The sequence below is a fragment of the Pseudochaenichthys georgianus genome, unplaced genomic scaffold (assembly GCF_902827115.2).
Source record: "Pseudochaenichthys georgianus unplaced genomic scaffold, fPseGeo1.2 scaffold_2045_arrow_ctg1, whole genome shotgun sequence".
Classification (NCBI taxonomy): Eukaryota; Metazoa; Chordata; class Actinopteri; order Perciformes; family Channichthyidae; genus Pseudochaenichthys; species Pseudochaenichthys georgianus.
In genome coordinates this window covers 2,015-23,791 of record NW_027262751.1, presented here as the reverse complement: position 1 = coordinate 23,791, position 21,777 = coordinate 2,015, and the positions used below count along the sequence as shown (strand labels likewise).

The following is a 21,777-nucleotide window of genomic DNA, read 5'->3' as shown; positions in this document are numbered from 1 at the left end:
TCCTGCTGATGTTCAGGTGTATATCAGTATGTAGTGTCTCTACTTTAAAGAGTCCTCTCCTGCTGATGTTCAGGTGTATATCAGTATGTAGTGTCTCTACTTTAAAGAGTCCTCTCCTGCTGATGTTCAGGTGTATATCAGTATGTAGTGTCTCTACTTTAAAGAGTCCTCTCCTGCTGATGTTCAGGTGTATATCAGTATGTAGTGTCTCTACTTTAAAGAGTCCTCTCCTGCTCATGTTCAGGTGTATATCAGTATGTAGTGTCTCTACTTTAAAGAGTCCTCTCCTGCTGATGTTCAGGTGTATATCAGTATGTAGTGTCTCTACTTTAAAGAGTCCTCTCCTGCTGATGTTCAGGTGTATATCAGTATGTAGTGTCTCTACTTTAAAGAGTCCTCTCCTGCTGATGTTCAGGTGTATATCAGTATGTAGTGTCTCTACTTTAAAGAGTCCTCTCATGCTGATGTTCAGGTGTATATCAGTATGTAGTGTCTCTACTTTAAAGAGTCCTCTCCTGCTGATGTTCAGGTGTATATCAGTATGTAGTGTCTCTACTTTAAAGAGTCCTCTCCTGCTGATGTTCAGGTGTATATCAGTATGTAGTGTCTCTACTTTAAAGAGTCCTCTCATGCTGATGTTCAGGTGTATATCAGTATGTAGTGTCTCTACTTTAAAGAGTCCTCTCCTGCTGATGTTCAGGTGTATATCAGTATGTAGTGTCTCTACTTTAAAGAGTCATCTCCTGCTGATGTTCAACCCCCAAAAAGCATAGTAGGGCCTCTTCAAGTTTTTCTCTGTGCATCAGACCCCTGTTGACGGAGGTTTTTTGTTGCAGGTTCCTCTCTGGAGGAAACGTTTGTCCTCTCGTCCGGTTACCAGAACATCGTCCCTGTGAGGTCGTCTGGAGGTCAACTGACTCTGCTCCACCCGTCTGCCCCGTTCCTGTTCAGAGGCACGAAGACATACTACGGGTACAGTTCACTTATTATACTGTTTTTCATCAATATATCACAGGTCTCAGATATATCCAGAGCCTGTCTCTGATTGGCTGAAACACCAAACAGATCATTGCAGCATTACCCATAATGCCCTCTGTTTCCAAAGTGCGGATTCTCTGTCTGTTACTTTAGATGAAAGCAAGGAGCCCCTCCCCACGCCTCTCTGAGAGAGATTTGGTTACAAAGAACTCAATGGAGCTCTAGAGGAGATTCAGGTGATAAGGTGGGGGGGGGGGGGGGGGATTTACCTTGTTGCTGATTGGCTAATGGCTACACAAGACAAAACATTATGACATCATAAAGTGGCCAAAATCTGATCAGCTCATTTTCAGACAGGTTTTTATAGAAATGGATCAAAAAGAGAGAAAATCTTTGTTCCTGAAACTTTCAGAGTCTCTTTCCACAGAGGGGACACATGTTGATGTAGAAGAGAAATGGAGAAGAGGGGACACATGTTGATGTAGAAGAGACATGAAGAAGAGGGGACACATGTTGATGTAGAAGAGACATGAAGAAGAGGGGACACATGTTGATGTAGAAGAGACATGAAGAAGAGGGGACACATGTTGATGTAGAAGAGACATGGAGAAGAGGGGACACATGTTGATGTAGAAGAGACATGAAGAAGAGGGGACACATGTTGATGTAGAAGAGACATGAAGAAGAGGGGACACATGTTGATGTAGAAGAGACATGAAGAAGAGGGGGCACATGTTGATGTAGAAGAGACATGAAGAAGAGGGGACACATGTTGATGTAGAAGAGACATGAAGAAGAGGGGACACATGTTGATGTAGAAGAGACATGAAGAAGAGGGGACACATGTTGATGTAGAGGAGACATGGAGAAGAGGGGACACATGTTGAAGTAGAAGAGACATGGAGAAGAGGGGACACATGTTGATGTAGAGGAGACATGGAGAAGAGGGGACACATGTTGAAGTAGAAGAGACATGGAGAAGAGGGGACACATGTTGATGTAGAAGAGACGTGAAGAAGAGGGGACACATGTTGATGTAGAAGAGACGTGAAGAAGAGGGGACACATGTTGATGTAGAAGAGACATGGAGAAGAGGGGACACATGTTGATGTAGAAGAGACATGAAGAAGAGGGGACACATGTTTATGTGGAAGAGACATGGAGAAGAGGGGACACATGTTGATGTAGAAGAGACATGGAGAAGAGGGGACACATGTTTATGTGGAAGAGACATGGAGAAGAGGGGACACATGTTTATGTGGAAGAGACATGGAGAAGAGGGGACACATGTTGATGTAGAGGAGACATGGAGAAGAGGGGACACATGTTGATGTAGAAGAGACATGAAGAAGAGAGGACACATGTTGATGTAGAAGAGACATGAAGAAGAGGGGACACATGTTGATGTAGAGGAGACATGAAGAAGAGGGGACACATGTTGATGTAGAAGAGACATGAAGAAGAGGGGACACATGCTGATGTAGAAGAGACATGAAGAAGAGGGGACACATGTTGATGTAGAAGAGACATGGAGAAGAGGGGACACATGTTGATGTAGAAGAGACATGAAGAAGAGGGGACACATGTTGATGTAGGGGAGACATGAAGAAGAGGGGACACGTGTTGATGTAGGGGAGACATGAAGAAGAGGGGACACGTGTTGATGTAGGGGAGACATGAAGAAGAGGGGACACATGTTGATGTAGAAGAGGGGACACATGTTGATGTAGAAGAGGGGACACATGTTGATGTAGAAGAGACATGAAGAAGAGGGGATACATGTTGATGTAGAAGAGACATGGAGAAGAGGGGACACATGTTGATGTAGAAGAGACATGAAGAAGAGGGAACACATGTTGATGTAGAAGAGGGGACACATGTTGATGTAGAAGAGGGGACACATGTTGATGTAGAAGAGACATGAAGAAGAGGGGACACATGTTGATGTAGAAGAGACATGAAGAAGAGGGGACACATGTTGATGAAGAAGAGACATGGAGAAGAGGGGACACATGTTGATGTAGAAGAGACGTGAAGAAGAGGGGACACATGTTGATGTAGAGGAGACATGGAGAAGAGGGGACACATGTTGAAGTAGAAGAGACATGGAGAAGAGGGGACACATGTTGATGTAGAAGAGACGTGAAGAAGAGGGGACACATGTTGATGTAGAAGAGACGTGAAGAAGAGGGGACACATGTTGATGTAGAGGAGACATGGAGAAGAGGGGACACATGTTGATGTAGAAGAGACATGAAGAAGAGAGGACACATGTTGATGTAGAAGAGACATGAAGAAGAGGGGACACATGTTGATGTAGAGGAGACATGAAGAAGAGGGGACACATGTTGATGTAGAAGAGACATGAAGAAGAGGGGACACATGCTGATGTAGACGAGACATGAAGAAGAGGGGACACATGTTGATGTAGAAGAGACATGAAGAAGAGGGGACACATGTTGATGTAGGGGAGACATGAAGAAGAGGGGACACGTGTTGATGTAGGGGAGACATGAAGAAGAGGGGACACATGTTGATGTAGAAGAGGGGACACATGTTGATGTAGAAGAGGGGACACATGTTGATGTAGAAGAGACATGAAGAAGAGGGGACACATGTTGATGTAGAAGAGACATGAAGAAGAGGGGACACATGTTGATGAAGAAGAGACATGGAGAAGAGGGGACACATGTTGATGTAGAAGAGACGTGAAGAAGAGGGGACACATGTTGATGTAGAGGAGACATGGAGAAGAGGGGACACATGTTGAAGTAGAAGAGACATGGAGAAGAGGGGACACATGTTGATGTAGAAGAGACGTGAAGAAGAGGGGACACATGTTGATGTAGAAGAGACGTGAAAAAGAGGGGACACATGTTGATGTAGAGGAGACATGGAGAATAGGGGACACATGTTGATGTAGAAGAGACATGAAGAAGAGAGGACACATGTTGATGTAGAAGAGACATGAAGAAGAGGGGACACATGTTGATGTAGAGGAGACATGAAGAAGAGGGGACACATGTTGATGTAGAAGAGACATGAAGAAGAGGGGACACATGCTGATGTAGACGAGACATGAAGAAGAGGGGACACATGTTGATGTAGAAGAGACATGAAGAAGAGGGGACACATGTTGATGTAGGGGAGACATGAAGAAGAGGGGACACGTGTTGATGTAGGGGAGACATGAAGAAGAGGGGACACATGTTGATGTAGAAGAGGGGACACATGTTGATGTAGAAGAGGGGACACATGTTGATGTAGAAGAGACATGAAGAAGAGGGGACACATGTTGATGTAGAAGAGACATGGAGAAGAGGGGACACATGTTGATGTAGAAGAGACATGAAGAAGAGGGGACACATGTTGATGTAGAAGAGACATGGAGAAGAGGGGACACATGTTGATGTAGAAGAGACATGGAGAAGAGGGGACACATGTTGATGTAGAAGAGACATGAAGAAGAGGGGACACATGTTGATGTAGAGGAGACATGGAGAAGAGGGGACACATGTTGAAGTAGAAGAGACATGGAGAAGAGGGGACACATGTTGATGTAGAAGAGACGTGAAGAAGAGGGGACACATGTTGATGTAGAGGAGACATGGAGAAGAGGGGACACATGTTGAAGTAGAAGAGACATGGAGAAGAGGGGACACATGTTGATGTAGAAGAGACATGAAGAAGAGGGGACACATGTTGATGTAGAAGAGACGTGAAGAAGAGGGGACACATGTTGATGTAGAGGAGACATGGAGAAGAGGGGACACATGTTGATGTAGAAGAGACATGAAGAAGAGAGGACACATGTTGATGTAGAAGAGACATGAAGAAGAGGGGACACATGTTGATGTAGAAGAGACATGGAGAAGAGGGGACACATGTTGATGTAGAAGAGACATGGAGAAGAGGGGACACATGCTGATGTAGAAGAGACATGGAGAAGAGGGGACACATGTTGATGTAGAGGAGACATGAGAAGAGGGGACACATGTTGATGTAGAAGAGACATGAAGAAGAGAGGACACATGTTGATGTAGAAGAGACATGGAGAAGAGGGGACACATGTTGATGTAGAGGAGACATGAAGAAGAGAGGACACATGTTGATGTAGAAGAGACATGAAGAAGAGGGGACACATGTTGATGTAGAAGAGACATGGAGAAGTGGATTTTGCATAATGGTGACCTTGAAAGGCCGTGGGGAATCGGTGGCACACACAGTGAATAACACCCAAACATGAAGTCATTAAAACGGCTCAATGAGCATTAGCCCGAAAGCGCCGGTCCTCTTGATGCGTCCTCTTGATGCGTCCTCTTGATGCGTCCTCTTGATGCGTCCCGTGTGTTCCAGGTGTGAGCGATGCTCTGAGGCCGCCGTGAGGGAACCTGTGTGTGCAGGAGAAGGCAAAATACTCGATGAGAAGATCATCGCAGAAGGTGAGAGAGAGAAATGAAATCGAGAGGCTTTTCAGCCGAGACTTGAATCTTTCTTTAGTTTCTGGGGGGGGTACATGTCGACGGAGGGGTACATGTTGGGGGGGGGGTACATGTTGACGGAGGGGTACATGTTGAGGGGGGGGTACATGTTGAGGGGGGGGGTACATGTTGAGGGGGGGGTACATGTTGAGGGAGGGGTACATGTTGAGGGGGGGTACATGTTGAGGGGGGAGTACATGTTGAAGGAGGGGTACATGTTGAGGGAGGGGTACATGTTGAGGGGGGGTACATTTTGAGGGGGGGGGGTACATGTTGAGGGAGGGTTGCATGTTGAGGGGGGGGGTACATGTTGAGGGGGGTACATTTTGAGGGGGGGGGTACATGTTGAGGGAGGGTTGCATGTTGAGGGGGGGGGTACATGTTGAGGGAGGGTTGCATGTTGAGGGGGGGGTACATGTTGAGGGGGGGTACATGTTGAGGGGGGGTACATGTTGAGGGGGGGGGGACATGTTGAGGGGGGGGTACATGTTGAGGGGGGGGTACATGTTGAGGGGGGGGACATGTTGAGGGGGGGTACATGTTGAGGGGGGGGGACATGTTGAGGGGGGGGTACATGTTGAGGGGGGGGTACATGTTGAGGGAGGGGTACATGTTGAACACAATCTAAAGTCAACTTCATACTGACTAATTATGGTGTGTGTGTGTGTGTGTGTGTGTGTGTGTGTGTGTGTGTGTGTGTGTGTGTGTGTGTGTGTGTGTGTGTGTGTGTGTGTGTGTGTGTGTGTGTGTGTGTGTGTGTGTGTGTGTGTGTGTGTGTGTGTGTGTGTGTGTGTGTCCTCTGGTTCCTCAGCTCTGGGCGTGGTCCCGCTGCATTTCGTCCTCCTGATGAAGCTCGAGCTGCAGGACGTGTCCGACTCGCTGCACGTCTTCCTCTGGAGAAACGCCGTGAGTTACGCCCCGCTTAGAAAGCTGCTGACTCGGGTACGCTAGTTTCTACGCAATGTTTGCGATTTATAAAATACGAACTTGACGGGAAAACGTGCGGTCCTCCACGCAAACTCTGACCCATGCGTACGCACTAAACGGGAGAGACGAGAAACTGCGACACCGTTGGCAGAAGGAAGAACGGAGAGACGCACGGGCTGCAGTGGAGACAGCTGGGACACAAACCACCAAATGCAAAAACATAATTCAGATCCAGTCGTCATGACTACCCACGGGAGGGATTCCCCGATCACTTCTTACAGTCTCTCATCAAGGGGGGGTCTCCTGTCCCCGGTGCAAACACACTGCCTGAGGAAGGCTGTGTATTCTTTTTGTCATGAACTTTTTTCAGGGCCATTTATTTATTTATGTTGGAGACGATCCGACCTCCATGCTGCTGCTCTGTTCAAACTGCATCCACCGAACAACGTGATTTATCTCCACCTCCCCAAAATAACCAAAATCTTGGCCCGCAAAAGCTGCACCGCATTTCGAGTCGGTTGTGATTTATAAAGGGAAACCGGCGTAGGACGTGCCGTACGCACTTTCCTCGCCGGTACGCAATGTTCGGTGAATCGGAAAATGTCTGTACCGATTGTTTTTGCTTTGTACTACGTGAGCAGCCTTCCCACGTGAATCCTACGCACGGCGACCACAGTTCGTTACATGGTTTCATTTCTCAGAAGGTTCGGTTTGCGTTCACACGGGAAAAACTCAAACGGACTTTAAACACAAGTCATGTGCACGGAAATGCTGTTCACCCATTGGTCAGACATTAAGGGGGTAAACACGCAAATCCCGGCAACTTCTACCGGAGCCTCCGCCATGGAGCATCGGCAGGTTATTCTCCTGCTGCTGTTAGTCTGGAGAGAAAGCAAGCGCTCCGAGACCAACTATTTTAGCGGTCCGGTTGTTTGGTTCACTTCAGAGGTCTCGGGCTGCGTTCACACCGACCCAAAGGAACCGCACCAGGTTCGATTCAACCGGACTCTAAAAGGCTGGTGTGAACGCACCCTTCATGTATGTCCATATGGACCTACTGTGTGTTATTCGTCTGTGTGTGTGCAACCAAATTCATCTCCTCTGATAATAAATACTTTCTTTTATCATGGGGAAAATGCAACGGGTAAAATAGAATCAAATATTTTAATGCATGAGAAGCAAAGATGTGCAATAAAATAAAAATATTGATATTGATTTATGTGAAAGAAAAAGATCATTTCAAACAAAGTTACAGTAAAAGTTAATGAAAGAAGTTAATGAAAATGTACAATAAAAGATCAAATGAAATAAAAGGAATACAAATATTTATAAAAACACAAGTTAAATAAAAAACGTGATATAAAAAGAACAATTAAAAAATATGTATCCATCCATCTTCTCCGCTTATCCGTGGTCGGGTCTCGGGGTATCAGTTCCAGCAGAGAGCCCCAAACGTTCCTTTCCCCTCATCAACCAGCTCTGACTGGGGGGTCCCAAGGCGCTCCCAGGCCAGCGAAGAGATATAGTCCCTCCACCTGGTCCTAGGTCTACCCCTCGGTCTCCTCCCAGCTGGACGTGCCTGGAACACCTCCCTAGGGAGGCGCCCAGGTGGCATCCTAACTAGGTGCCCGAACCACCTCAACTGGCTTCTTTCGACACGAAGGAGGAGCGGCTCAACTCCGAGTCCCTCCCTGATGACCGAACTTCTCACCTTATCTCTAAGGGAGACGCCAGCCACCCTGCGGAGGAAACAATCTCGGCGAAGTGACGTCACTTTTCGCCGAACTGCATTGTGGGAAGCAGAGCGGAGCGTTCCAGGCTGCAAAAGTTGAGCAATGTTCAACTTTTGCAGCTTCTGAAGCTTTCGGTGGAAGCGTCAGCCAATCAAACCGCTGCTTCTGTGTCAGGGGCGGGAGATTCATGTGATTGGTTGTTGGTCGAGCTTCAGGCACGCTCAGCTCCAAGCTTGTTTTGAAGCTGTAGTGTGGACGGGCCGTGAGGGAGACGCCAGCCACCCCGCGGAGGAAACCCATCTCGACCGCTTGTATCCGCGATCTCGTTCTTTCGGTCATGAGTCAAAATAATTATTATAAAAGATATAATAAACACAAATATTTATATGAACATAACATAAGTTAAAGAAAAGTGTGCCAATAAAAGAAAATACGATATAAATATTCAAATAAACAAAATTGAAAATGTGCAATAAAGTGTGTATATATAACTGAAGTTAAATTAAAAAGGTGAAATAAAAAACACATTAAACTTAAAAAAGATTCTTGTCGGAATGATATGATGACGGAGTGTGTTTTCCCCGGCTCTAAATACGTGAAGTGATATGTTTGGACTGACGGCAAAGACTGCTTTTATATCAGCGAAAATAACAAGGAACGTTTTGATACATGAAATCTAAACTCTTCTGCTCAGAGATCTGAAGTTCTGACATCGAATAAACAAATGATGAAACCGCCGGAAACTGTTCAGAAAGAGTTGTGTATATTTTAATGACTGATGATGACGATGATGATGATTATGTTTTGTCTCTCTCATCAGGAGGAGTTCTTCGGCGTGTCAGCGGAGGACGCGGCAGCCAATCAGGAGGCTCAGGACATAATCAGCCAATCAATGGACTCCCTCTGTCCAGCAGGGGGCAGCACCGGTACATCTGTTATTATTACATTACATGCAGGGTTCGTACGGTCATTAAAGACCTGGACAAGTCAAGGAAATGTAACTAAAGTTGCATCAAATATCTAATATCTTTATCTAATCGCCGAATTAGTAATAATATAATGATAATAAATACCGTATCGTATAGTAAGGAAATGTAAAATGGCATTTAACTGAGGTATTTTGCTGGGGAGAGATGATTTGTTTTCGACAACATGTTTCAGATGCAGACCTTATTGTTCCATGTTAAAGTAAACCCTTTTCAGTGGTACGCTGAGAAAGAGTAATTTCTGTGGTCATGGAAACGTAGGTAAAGGTCATGGAGAAGTCATTGAAAATCATTGGTGAAAAAGTGTTTGAACCAAGCCCCCAGGAAGTGCGCCGGACTCTGAGGAAAATATTCGCGGTGGCCAAACGGCGGTACTACACTTCCTTATGGGTCGCTGGGCCCGGAAACACTTTTTCCCATTGACTTCCATCGGGAAAGAGACGTCTGTAAATCGTTGGATAATTAAACTAAATAAACTGCCCAGTATGAACGTTAGTATAGCCCTTATTAAAAACATTCGGTCCTCAAGTTGTAAAATGTGCTAATAACGTTATTCTGAGAGTTATTTTCCTCTGCATTATGAACGCGGATCCAACCCACGGGACCGCGCAGTCCATGTGACGTGTTCAGTACTACATGAGTTCTACCTTTACCCATGACAATAAGAACGGATTATATGAATACTTTCGTGACGTTTCGCTCTCAAAAGTTGGGCCATTTTGTCTTCCTGCGCCAATGAGCAGCTCTCATAGGAAAGAACGAGGCCCCGCCTCCCGCGCTGTATCCAGTTCTTATTATACATCCATGAGATGAACCCTGTGCATTACGTTCATTCAAACAGCTGGGGAAAAGAGATGAGAGTCCTGCAGCCACTTCACTGACATCACACACGAGTTACTGGCTGTTCCATCTGCTTATTTAGACGAGTAGACAGATCAGCCTCTCGTGGGATAGGGAGGAATGCATACGATAGGAAGTGCATCGTAAACATAATCAAAGTACAAACCAGCGCCAGTTGGATGAGCAACTGGTTTGGTTCCTTCCGAAAATAAGAAATGTCAAGTGACGTTAGCTAACTGCAGGAAGTTTGCTGATGGGCTTTCCTCATTTTCATATAATATCATTTCCCAATATTTTTCCTATAATTTCCCGATATTTGAGAAAAAAAAGACACTTTCTTAAAAAATGCAATTTAACACAAAGTGAATTATTGATTTACAAACGTGAAGCAAGACATGCACTGTTTTGAGTTTCATGTACCTTTTTAAAGACGGAGTAAAACCCAGGGGCGGACTGGCCATCGGTACTGAAGTGGGCCGGTCGGATAAGCCCCCCCCGCCCCCCCCCCCGTTGAAAATGTACTAGCGGTAATTGCTTGCTGTCCCGAAGTGGGCCGGCGGTCCCGAAGTGGTCCGGTCGAGAGTCCCGGGCTTGTAGTCCCAGTCCGCCCCTGGTTGAACCCACCACGAGCATAAATCCGTTTTTGTGTAATAGAATAGAATATATCTTTATTGTCATCATACAAAGTACAACGACATTTCTTTGGCAACTCTCACTGCAGTAAAAAATAGACACAAATAAATAAATAAGAGTGGTAAAAGCAGAGGTAGCAGCGATGACAGTGCAACGAGATGCATATTTATTTACACCTCAGTCGAAAAACGTTAATTGTACGAAGCTGTTTAATTGTAGTGTATTTCTGACAGTGTTCACAAAGGGTGAAGTCCAGGTGTTTCATATCGATGTTCTGTTCCCTCAGCCGAGCGTCCGTGGATGGATCTGTGTCTGACAAAGTACCAAAGTGTGGAGGACGACGGTCAGAACCAAATCTGCTACCAGATCAGCCACAGCACCTTCACCCGACCGTCAGCGCCTCCCAGCGCTAACCCCGCCTGATTCAAAGGCCGTCGTTAAAACCTGCAGAAGAAAAACGGTTCCTGTTTTAATATTCGTGTATTTTACATTATCTGTGCTGTTTATTTGTATTTATTGGATTAAACTGTACATAAATGTTGCTGCAAAACTGTTTTTTAATAAAGTGTTTCAATAAAGAGTAATTCGCTTTTACATCAAACTGTTTTGTGGAGTCACAGCGCCCTCTGCTGCTCAGCTGACCACATGACGCATGATTTATTATTTATTATTTATTTATTATAATTATTATTATTATTTTTTATCCTTAATATATATATTCTGCATGATGGTATATATATACAAACTGTATCGAGCAGATTTAGTTTGTTCTGGTTCTGCCGTCACATTTCCCTTTTTGTTTTTCATGTTATGCAGAGGTGAAAGAAAAGGGATTCCCTACAAGTCAAACTGCGTAAATGTTATCAACAAAATGTATTTAAAATATAAGTAAATGTAGTAATTCTGCAGTGTTTTAATGTGATGTCTGATGTTTCTGGGTTAGTATTACCTCTAATCATCAACCCATGTGCTGCTAGCATACAGAACACCTGACGTGGAAACGTTCCTCGTGGACGGAGCTACAGAGCTGCTAGAAAGACAGTGGAACCCGGTGCATTCCTCCGTCTGGATGTGGAGCGCTTTTAATAAATGTTTAGACAAATCGCTCGTGTTACCGCCCTCACATGTTAAACTCTTATTGCGCTTTAGGCAACGAGCGTCGAGACGGGTAAAGTTGAACCACCTCGGAGCGCGTTCTCTCCGGCGTGTGTGTGTGCATGCATGTAGCAGCTGCGTGTGTTTAAACTGCCCCGCCCCCTCGCACACAGACGGGAGAGAGAGAGAGATCTCTCGTCTGGATTGGAAACATCGAACATACATCATAGACGCATTTGTTTGTCTTTTTGCGTATTAGAAACGGAGTTGGCGACACTAAGACCGCAATATAATGTTTATGTAGCAATAATACAAACAACATATATGTTTTAAATGTCTCCAGGCAGTACCGATAAAAAGACCGATAACGTCGGAGCTTAACGGTACCACGGTCTTTAATAATTCAGCCCGGGGGCCCCTTTAATACCGGGGCTCGGTGGTACCCATCCCTAGTATTACTGCGGCAGTTTACTACAGTTGGCTGGTTTAGTCTAAAGCAGCGTGCTCGATAGAATCACGCATGTTTCTCTCTTTTTTATTCTTTGGTTATTTTTCAAAGATTTCTGAAATGTTTTTCTGATCTGAGAAAGTTTTCAGAAAGATTTTCATTTTGTTGTTTTTTTTAAAAGACATTTCGTAGACTTTCAGATATTTTTCGTATAATTTTCAGATTTCTTTGGTATAATTTTTTTCATATAATTTTCAGATATTTTCCGTAACATTTTCAGATATGTTTTATATAATCTTCGTTAAATTTTTTGATGTTTTTCATATAATTTCCAGAATATTTTCATTAAATTGAGATTTTTTAAAAATAATTTTCAGATTTATTTCATTCAATGTTCAGATCATTTCCAGACTTTATTGGTATATTTTTCAGATATGTTTTACCATTTATTTCAGCATTTTTCTCCTGCTTTAAGTTGTTGCTCGTGCTTTACATACTGTCGTCTAGTTTAATTTACATTTATGCATCATATTCCATAAAAATTATCGAATGGTTGCAGCTTTGTCCTGTGAGTTCACTTTTCATGAGTTTCTCAGGCTGGTGTAATACCCAGAGTTTACGCTAGATGGCGCCAAAGCCTATACGTATTTACACTCACGATGAATTCAATGATCTTGCCTTTAAACACGAGAAACCCAGATGACATTTCATCACTGGAACTTGTTTACGTATTGCTACAACTATTCCCAAAACTTAAAAGGCATTTTTAACAAAGATCACAATTTACTGCTTCACAGTTATTTAGAAATGTGTGGGTTTTTGTGTTCGTTGTATAAAGTTAGTCTATATCCATATAGAAAGTAATATTTTACTGTACTTCTTTAAGTATCGATAGCTGTCACTGTAATAACCATGTCTTAGTTATTGTATGACAAAGCAAGTAGGAAAAAGGTTTCTCTGAAAGAAATATTTGTCGGTGTCTTTTTGTTTGTTGTATTATTTAAAAGCGTTAGATCAGTTGAGATGTTTCTGAGTTCCTGATCGGTGCTAAGTAAAGGTAATAATGCGGCATGATGAAGATACAAAATGTATTGTCTTAAAATGGTCCATTGTAATGTTTAACACTGCTAATTGATATCAGTGTGACTTTATCAAAATTGCCCAAAATATCTTTATCTTTGACATAAAACAAAAGATGATGCTGATTTTGAAAGTGTAATTCCCACATGATATCCCAGATTAACTCGGTGTGTTATTTGAGCAGTTTATAATCGGATCGGAGGTTTGACAGATGACCCCCTCCTCTTCCTCCCCCTCCCTCCCCCCTTTGTTCTCCTCCTCCTCTCTCTGTTCCTCTTTTCTCTCACACGGAGCTCGGGGTCTGCACTGGCCGCATTTCCCCTCTCTCTCCCCGGCCTCTGAGCGCTCAGGAGCGGCTGTCCACCTCCCGGGACGAAGGTGGACTTTCCCCGGGTTCATTCAACACCGTTTAGCTACGGAGGATCTGAACGGTCAGTTAACTTTTTTCCCACCCAGTTTGAGGAAACTATTCCGCTCTGGTCTCGTTGGTGATGCCTCCAGACTGGAGCTGCTCCGGGACGCACCCAAACCAAACAGGTGCCCCTCTGACACACCACCAAAGAGTTAGTGGAAGCTTTTTACGCGCAAAGATAAAGGAAAACTGATCGCAGTTAAAGTTGATATTTTCGCTTTTTTTGTCAAAACCCGGAGATGGATCGATCCTTTTGGAACCAGTTTGATGTTACGGGTTAGACAGAATCACACGATGCTGCTTCCATTTTCGGGGTGTCTGTGTTTGTGGCTGTGCAGCGAGGCCTTCGCGACTCAGATCCACGACACAAAGGCGACTTTCAGCCCCGCGCAGAGCCGGAGATGGCGCACAGTAACCGGGGTGGACAATGAGAGGACGGGCGGCGCAGAGCCCTCGGGGCTGGAGACTGTAAATCTGTCACCCTCTGAGCTGCTGCGGTCACAGACACCCGGGCGCGCTGTGCGTAAAAGCGACGCGCAAAACGGAGAGCGTGTCCACGAAGCTTTACGCACGGATATAAACAAACCCAGTGAGAGTAGTGGGTGCAAGCAGGGAGAAGTGATTGGAACAAAACATGGAAGCACTTGTAACTTGACAAGGATTGGACACAACAGGCGGCACAGGCGGTCACCCTCTGTGCCGTTTGGATCACAGGTGCGTAAAAGCGACGCGCAACACGGATCGCAGCACATCCTACGCGAACGGGAAGCTTTGCACACGGCTATAAAGACGCCTGCTGTGAGTAATGGATGCAAACCGGGAGAAGTGCTTGAAAAAAACCAACATGGACAGACTTTCCGGGAGAAGCGAAGCGCGAAACGCGGCAGAAGGAAGCGAAGGGACGCGGACGAAGCCTCCATGGCGCAGAAACAAGAGGCTGAACCCCCCTTAAACTCCACGGACTATGAGGTGGAGGAAGAGGAGGAAGAGTATTCTGTGCCGGACTATCCCGACATCATTCCGGGGAACCCACGCACGCGCCGGAAGCAGCTGAAGAACCCTTTCTACCCGGTGACCGCGGAGGCGTGCGGCGCGTACGCGATCCTGATCTTCTCCGCGCTCCTCTTCAGCGTGGGCATCATCGGGAACGTGTCTCTGATGTGCATCGTGTGTCACAACTACTACATGAGGAGCATCTCCAACTCGCTGCTGGCCAACCTCGCGCTCTGGGACTTCATCATCATCTTCTTCTGCCTGCCGCTCGTGCTCTTCCACGAGCTCACCAAGAACTGGCTGCTGGGGGAGCTCTCGTGCAGGATCATCCCCTACCTGGAGGTGAGATAAACCTGGGGGGGGGGGCGGGGTACAAACTGGAAGTGACTGACTCTTCGTCAGACGTGGGAAGTAGTGGAGTACAAATACTTCGTTGCTGTACTTAAGTACATGTTTTCTGGTATACTTTACTCCACTACTTATTTTTCTGACGACTTTTTACTTTCTACTTCTTACATGTTGAACACAAATACTTTCTACTTCTTACATGTTGAACACAAATACCTGTACTTTCTACTTCTCTCATGTTGAACACAAATACCTGTACTTTCTACTTCTCACACGTTGAACACAAATACCTGTACTTTCTACTTCTCTCATGTTGAACACAAATACCTGTACTTTCTACTTCTCACACGTTGAACTCAAATACCTGTACTTTCTACTTCTCACATGTTGAACTCAAATACCTGTACTTTCTACTTCCTACACGTTGAACTCAAATACCTGTACTTTCTACTTCTTACATGTTGAACTCAAATACCTGTACTTTCTACTTCTTACATGTTGAACTCAAATACCTGTACTTTCTACTTCTCACACGTTGAACTCAAATACCTGTACTTTCTACTTCTTACATGTTGAACCCAAATACCTGTACTTTCTACTTCCTACACGTTGAACTCAAATACCTGTACTTTCTACTTCTTACATGTTGAACTCAAATACCTGTACTTTCTACTTCTTACATGTTGAACTCAAATACCTGTACTTTCTACTTCTCACACGTTGAACTCAAATACCTGTACTTTCTACTTCTTACATGTTGAACCCAAATACCTGTACTTTCTACTTCTCACATATTGAACTCAAATACCTGTACTTTCTACTTCTCTCATTTCCCAAACAGCTGGTTCCTTTAGTCTGAATGTGTGTTTGGTGCGTGATCATTAGTCTTTAGAGTCATTGCGTGCCTATTGGTTGGAACACGATCCGTGTATCCATCACTTCCTGGTCTTCTCTAAAGAAGAGGGACCAATGGAAACGTTGTCATGTTGCCGTTGGTCACCATGGAAACATTCATTAGTTAACAATGACATTATTGTTCTATTGATATAAAGGGAGGTCAGGTACTCTTTAAAACAGCTGCTAGCTATGGGTACTTTTTACTGAAGGACACTTCAAAGCCTCTTTACTTTGACTTGAGTAAAGAAGTTTAGTCAGTACTTCTACTTTCACCAGAGTATTTTTAAACACGAGTATGTGTACTTCTACTTGAGTAAAGGAAGTGTGTACTTTGGCCGTCTCTGCTCTTCGTGAATTAGATGTTAGTTTACTTGTTGGTGAGTTTTTTAGATAAGGTTGGACAATATCGATGTTATTTTGATATCGTGATGTGAGATGAGATACTTCACACTTCCTCGTAGTGTTGGATATTATAAAGGCTGCATTAAGGAATCATTTTCTACATTTACCGGACTGTTGTTGTTACTTTTTTCAATTATCGCATTGTAGGAATATCTTTGTAGAAGCGCCAATAACCCCACAACAACATAGTTGGAAGTAATTGATCAAAGATATCGTGATGTATGATTTTCTATCGCGCAGGCCTACTGATATAAACAACGTAGTATGGTGTTAAACAGACTTTAACAGGGTTATAAAACATTGTTTTTCGGACAGAATTCTTCATAAATCAAACTCAAACAAAACGGTAGATTGATAATAATAATAATAATAATAATATTTAACATTTCTGAATGTCTGAAATAGGTCATTAAACGTCTTCGTGGTTTAAACTGATTTAATTATACTGAGACTGGCACTCAGGCGATGATCCTTTTCCTGCTCCTCCGATATCCACATTTCCAGATTTTGGGAGTCGTTCTCCGGACCTCGATGTGTTCATGAGCTTCCGTTGGTAATGTGGAAACAACACGAGGCTGATTAGACTTCAAAGAGTGTCTCCAGACTGCAGTCAGGGGTTAGTCGGGTTTAATGTCGCCCTAATGTCTTTTAATCTGATCAGAGTCCACGACACGACACCTGCTGAATATCCTGCCGTCCAATCAGAGAGGAGTTCAGGCCTCAGACAGCGACCCCTCCTCTACGTTCAGATCTGGATATATGTGGACGTTCATAGTTCAGATCTCCTTTTGGTTTGACATCAATCTGTCCGTTTATTCTCCCTTAAGGAAATCTTAAAGCTGCAGGATGACGTAATAGTATCTACTGAAAACGTTAAGGGAGTTTCTGCACAAAGCCAACTCCACAAATAAATAGTTTTTCTGTTTGGTGCCGAAGAACTTCACTTGTTTTCGCACCTCAACGCTCTCCAACATGTTTGAGATCAACTGGAACCAGCAGACATAAACGCCATTACGCAACACAACCTTTTATTAAACAGAGCCTTAGGACATTACCTTAAACTATAGCTAAACCTTTTGAAGTACTCGATACAGAAATTAGAAGGATTTAGTTATTATGTTAAGGACCAAAGTGCAGTTGAAACAGCTTGGGTTTCAAACGGGTGTGTTTTTGTTGAGGGTTCAATCTCAATCTTTATTTATGTAAATGTAAAACCTGTTGGCCAAAGTGCTGTACATACAATATAAAATAACACAATGGGAGTGAAATTATTAAATAATAATTAAAAACATGATAAAAAGCACCTAATGGTTTATCGGAGGGTCACCTGAGTCCCACCAACAGTGAGGGAGCGAGCTGATTGGCCGATGCAGCGCTAAGTGGTCGTCTTCGTTCGTAGAGCGCATGGTTTCACCAAGTCCTGGTTGTAGGAAGGACTGGATCCATTCCTAGTTCTATAGTATACTAGGGCTGTACCCGAATATTCGTTCGTTGGAGTATTCGGGTTTCAATTTCGCTATTCGGATATTCGCTGCACTGCGGCTGCCAAAATGAATTAATTGAAAACTCCAATATCAACGTAAGAGCTTGTGCCTCTTCGGGGGGTGCTAACACCTAGCCATAAACGTTATCGTTTACTTTCTCCGTCTTTATATGTCGATATTACTTTTTCTCACGTTGTTTCCATAGCAACAACAACTTCCTGTCAACAGCGCTAACTCTCCTTCAAAATAAAAGCATGACCATACAAAGTAGGAAGCCAAATTACACTTAAGACATATACAACTGCAACGAAAGTAACAAACACAATGCGATATCCTTTTACATTTCAAAGAACACAAATTGAGTTACATTAACAAATAACTATAAAACAACAATACTGTAGAATAATAAAATGAATGCCGTGAATAAACCGAAATACACGTGTTGGAGCGGTTCGCTGCTGATTACTACGCACCCCGCGCGAGCCGAATATTCGCTGCTGATTACTACCGAATATCCGGAGCCCGAAAAATGGTATTCGGGACAGCGCTACTCTATAGACCCTCCGTTTCGGACCATTACGGTACGTCCACACAGCAGCTTGTCGAAAATCTTGGAGCTGGGCGTGTCTGACAGCTTGGGGATTTTTTGCGAGCAACGCGACCAACAACCAATCACATGAATCTCCCGCCCCCGACATACAAAGCAAAAAACCCCGGGGATTTTATGCGAGCAATATATATATATATAAATATAAACTCCCCAAACAGGCGAAAACCTACCAGTTCCCCCCACTGTCTCTGCCACCTCCCTCCACGCCTGGTTCCTCCGGTTTGTATCCCGTTAATAGTTCTGGTCGTAAAGAACCGGGTGATTTGCTACCGTAACTTCTCGTTTGGAATATGAGGAAATGAACTGCGGTCTGGTTCTCCCTGCTTACACGCGGTTTGATTGGCTAGCGCTTCTACTGTCAGATTTGCATAAACGTGTTTGATTGGCTGGCGCTTCCAGCTCAGCTTCAAAAGTTGAACATTGCTCAACTTTTGAATCCTGGACATCCTGGAAATCTTCGCTTCGCTCCCCCACAATGCAGTTCGGCGAAAAGCGAGGCAAAGTGACGTCATCCCCATTCAAAGTCAACGGGCAGAGAAGCGTTGGAAGATTTGTTTAAAGCCGCTGTGTGGACGTACCGTTTTGCTGCTTTTGTGGCAAAATGGTGACGAATCCTTGCAGCCAGTTTTAGAAAGAATGGATTTTGAATAACAAAGCTTCAGCGTTCCACATGCTTGTGTCCATGCAGTGTAGTTTAACATGTGTTTATTGTAATCCCGGTGTTGTTGAAGTTGAGCGGAAGTCAACAATATTGACATGTTTTAAATCCGCTGATATGTCAAATATGTGAACGTTAGCAGCAGGTTAGCATGTTCGTTAAAGCTTTGTATTGTAAACGATGTGTTGAGTTTAATCCTCTTAGCAGCAGCAGCCCTTTGTTTGAGGAGACGACCTACATGAGGACATTCATGATCTATACTCCAACTGCATCATAGAGGCGAAGTCCCTCCCTTCATGTCTCTTCTACATCAACATGTGTCCCCTCTTCTTCCTGTCTCTTCTACATCAACATGTGTCCCCTCTTCTTCATGTCTCTTCTACATCAACATGTGTCCCCTCTTCTTCATGTCTCTTCTACATCAACATGTGTCCCCTCTTCTTCATGTCTCTCCTACATCAACATGTGTCCCCTCTTCTCCATGTCTCTTCTACATCAACATGTGTCCCCTCTTCTTCATGTCTCTTCTACATCAACATGTGTCCCCTCTTCTTCCTGTCTCTTCTACATCAACATGTGTCCCCTCTTCTCCATGTCTGTTCTACATCAACATGTGTCCTCTCTTCTTCATGTCTCTTCTACATCAACATGTGTCCCCTCTTCTCCATGTCTGTTCTACATCAACATGTGTCCTCTCTTCTTCATGTCTCTTCTACATCAACATGTGTCCCCTCTTCTTCATGTCTCTTCTACATCAACATGTGTCCCCTCTTCTTCATGTCTCTTCTACATCAACATGTGTCCTACACTAACCCTGATGTTGCAGGATCCTGGATTTGAGGTTTTTCTACAAAGCCTAATCTCACTCTCGTCTCCTCCACCAGGTGGCGTCTCTCGGGGTCACGACCTTCACTCTCTGCGCTTTATGCATCGACCGTTTCCGCGCCGCCTCCAACGTGCAGATGTACTACGAGATGATCGAGAACTGGGCGTCCACCACCGCCAAACTGGCCGTAATCTGGATAGGCGCCTTGCTGCTGGCGCTGCCCGAGCTTCTGATCCGACAGCTGGTGACGGAGGACGGCGACCCGCCAAACGTAGAGCCGTGCGAGCGCTGCGTGGTTCGGATCTCCACCGATCTGCCGGACACGCTGTACGTCCTCGGCCTGACGTATGATGGCGCCCGTCTCTGGTGGTACTTCGGATGCTACTTCTGCCTCCCCACGCTCTTCACCATCTTCAGCTCGCTGCTCACCGCACGCAAGATCCGACGCGCAGAGAGAGAGTGTGTTCGAGGCAGCAAGAATGTACGAGAAGAGACATTTTCTTTCCTTTTCTCTATTGTATTTGTTTCTTATCTTATCTTGACTTATCTGGACTTATCTGGACTTATCTTGACTTATCTTGACTTATCTTGACTTATCGTGACTTATCTGGACTTATCTTGACTTATCGTGACTAACAGTATCTTGACTTATCTTGTCTTATTTTGACTTATCTTGACTAACAGTATCTTGACTTATCTTGTCTTATCTTGACTTATCTTGTCTTATTTTGACTTATCTGGACTTATCTGGACTTATCTTGACTTATCGTGACTTATCTGGACTTATCTTGACTTATCTTGACTAACAGTATCTTGACTTATCTTGTCTTATTTTGACTTATCTTGACTTATCTTGACTAACAGTATCTTGACTTATCTGGACTTATCTTGACTTATCTTGACTAACAGTATCTTGACTTATCGTGACTTATCTGGACTTATCTTGACTTATCTTGACTTATCTTGACTTATCTGGACTTATCTTGACTTATCTTGACTAACAGTATCTTGACTTATCTTGTCTTATCTTGACTTATCTTGTCTTATCTTGACTTATCGTGACTTATCTGGACTTATCTTGACTTATCTTGACTTATCTTGACTTATCTTGACTTATCTGGACTTATTTTGACTTATCTTGACTAACAGTATCTTGACTTATCTTGTCTTATCTTGACTTATCTTGTCTTATCTTGACTTATCGTGACTTATCTGGACTTATCTTGACTTATCTTGACTAACAGTATCTTGACTTATCTTGTCTTATTTTGACTTATCTTGACTTATCTTGACTAACAGTATCTTGACTTATCTGGACTTATCTTGACTTATCTTGACTTATTTTATCTTGAAATTCTTTGACTTATCTGGACTTATCTTGACTTATCTTGACTTATCTTGACTTATCTTGACTTATCTGGACTTATCTTGACTTATCTTGACTAACAGTATCTTGACTTATCTGGACTTATCTTGACTTATCTTGACTAACAGTATCTTGACTTATCTTGTCTTATTTTGACTTATCTGGACTTATCTGGACTTTTCTGGACTTATCTTGACTTATCTTGACTAACAGTATCTTGACTTATCTTGTCTTATCTTGACTTATCTTGACTTATCTGGACTTATCTTGACTTATCTTGACTTATCTGGACTTATCTGGACTTATCTTGACTTATCTTGACTTATCTGGACTTATCGTGACTTATCGTGACTTATCTTGACTTATCTTGACTTATCTTGACTTATCTGGACTTATCTTGACTTATCTTGACTTATCTGGACTTATCTTGACTTATCTGGACTTATCTTGACTTATCTTGACTTATCTGGACTTATCTTGACTTATCGTGACTTATCTGGACTTATCTTGACTTATCTGGACTTATCTTGACTTATCTTGACTAACAGTATCTTGACTTATCTTGTCTTATTTTGACTTA

General features: G+C 43.7%; 2 protein-coding genes across 2 annotated transcripts; both read left to right on the top strand.

The window, feature by feature from the left end:
- Positions 1-836: 836 nt before the first annotated feature.
- Positions 837-11,162, top strand: LOC117441851 (protection of telomeres protein 1-like; the record flags this gene model as incomplete). Its single annotated transcript, XM_034077870.1, has 5 exons — positions 837-972; positions 5,335-5,420; positions 6,271-6,365; positions 8,940-9,045; positions 10,865-11,162. Coding segments are annotated over 5 exons (560 nt in total), but the record flags the coding sequence as incomplete, so codon positions are not given.
- A 2,338-nt stretch (positions 11,163-13,500) lies between these two features.
- LOC117441850 (uncharacterized) lies at positions 13,501-20,348 on the top strand (the record flags this gene model as incomplete). The annotated part of the gene is made up of 2 exons (XM_034077869.1): positions 13,501-14,948; positions 19,890-20,348. Coding segments are annotated over exons 1-2 (1,527 nt in total), but the record flags the coding sequence as incomplete, so codon positions are not given.
- Between the last annotated feature and the right edge of the window lie 1,429 nt (positions 20,349-21,777).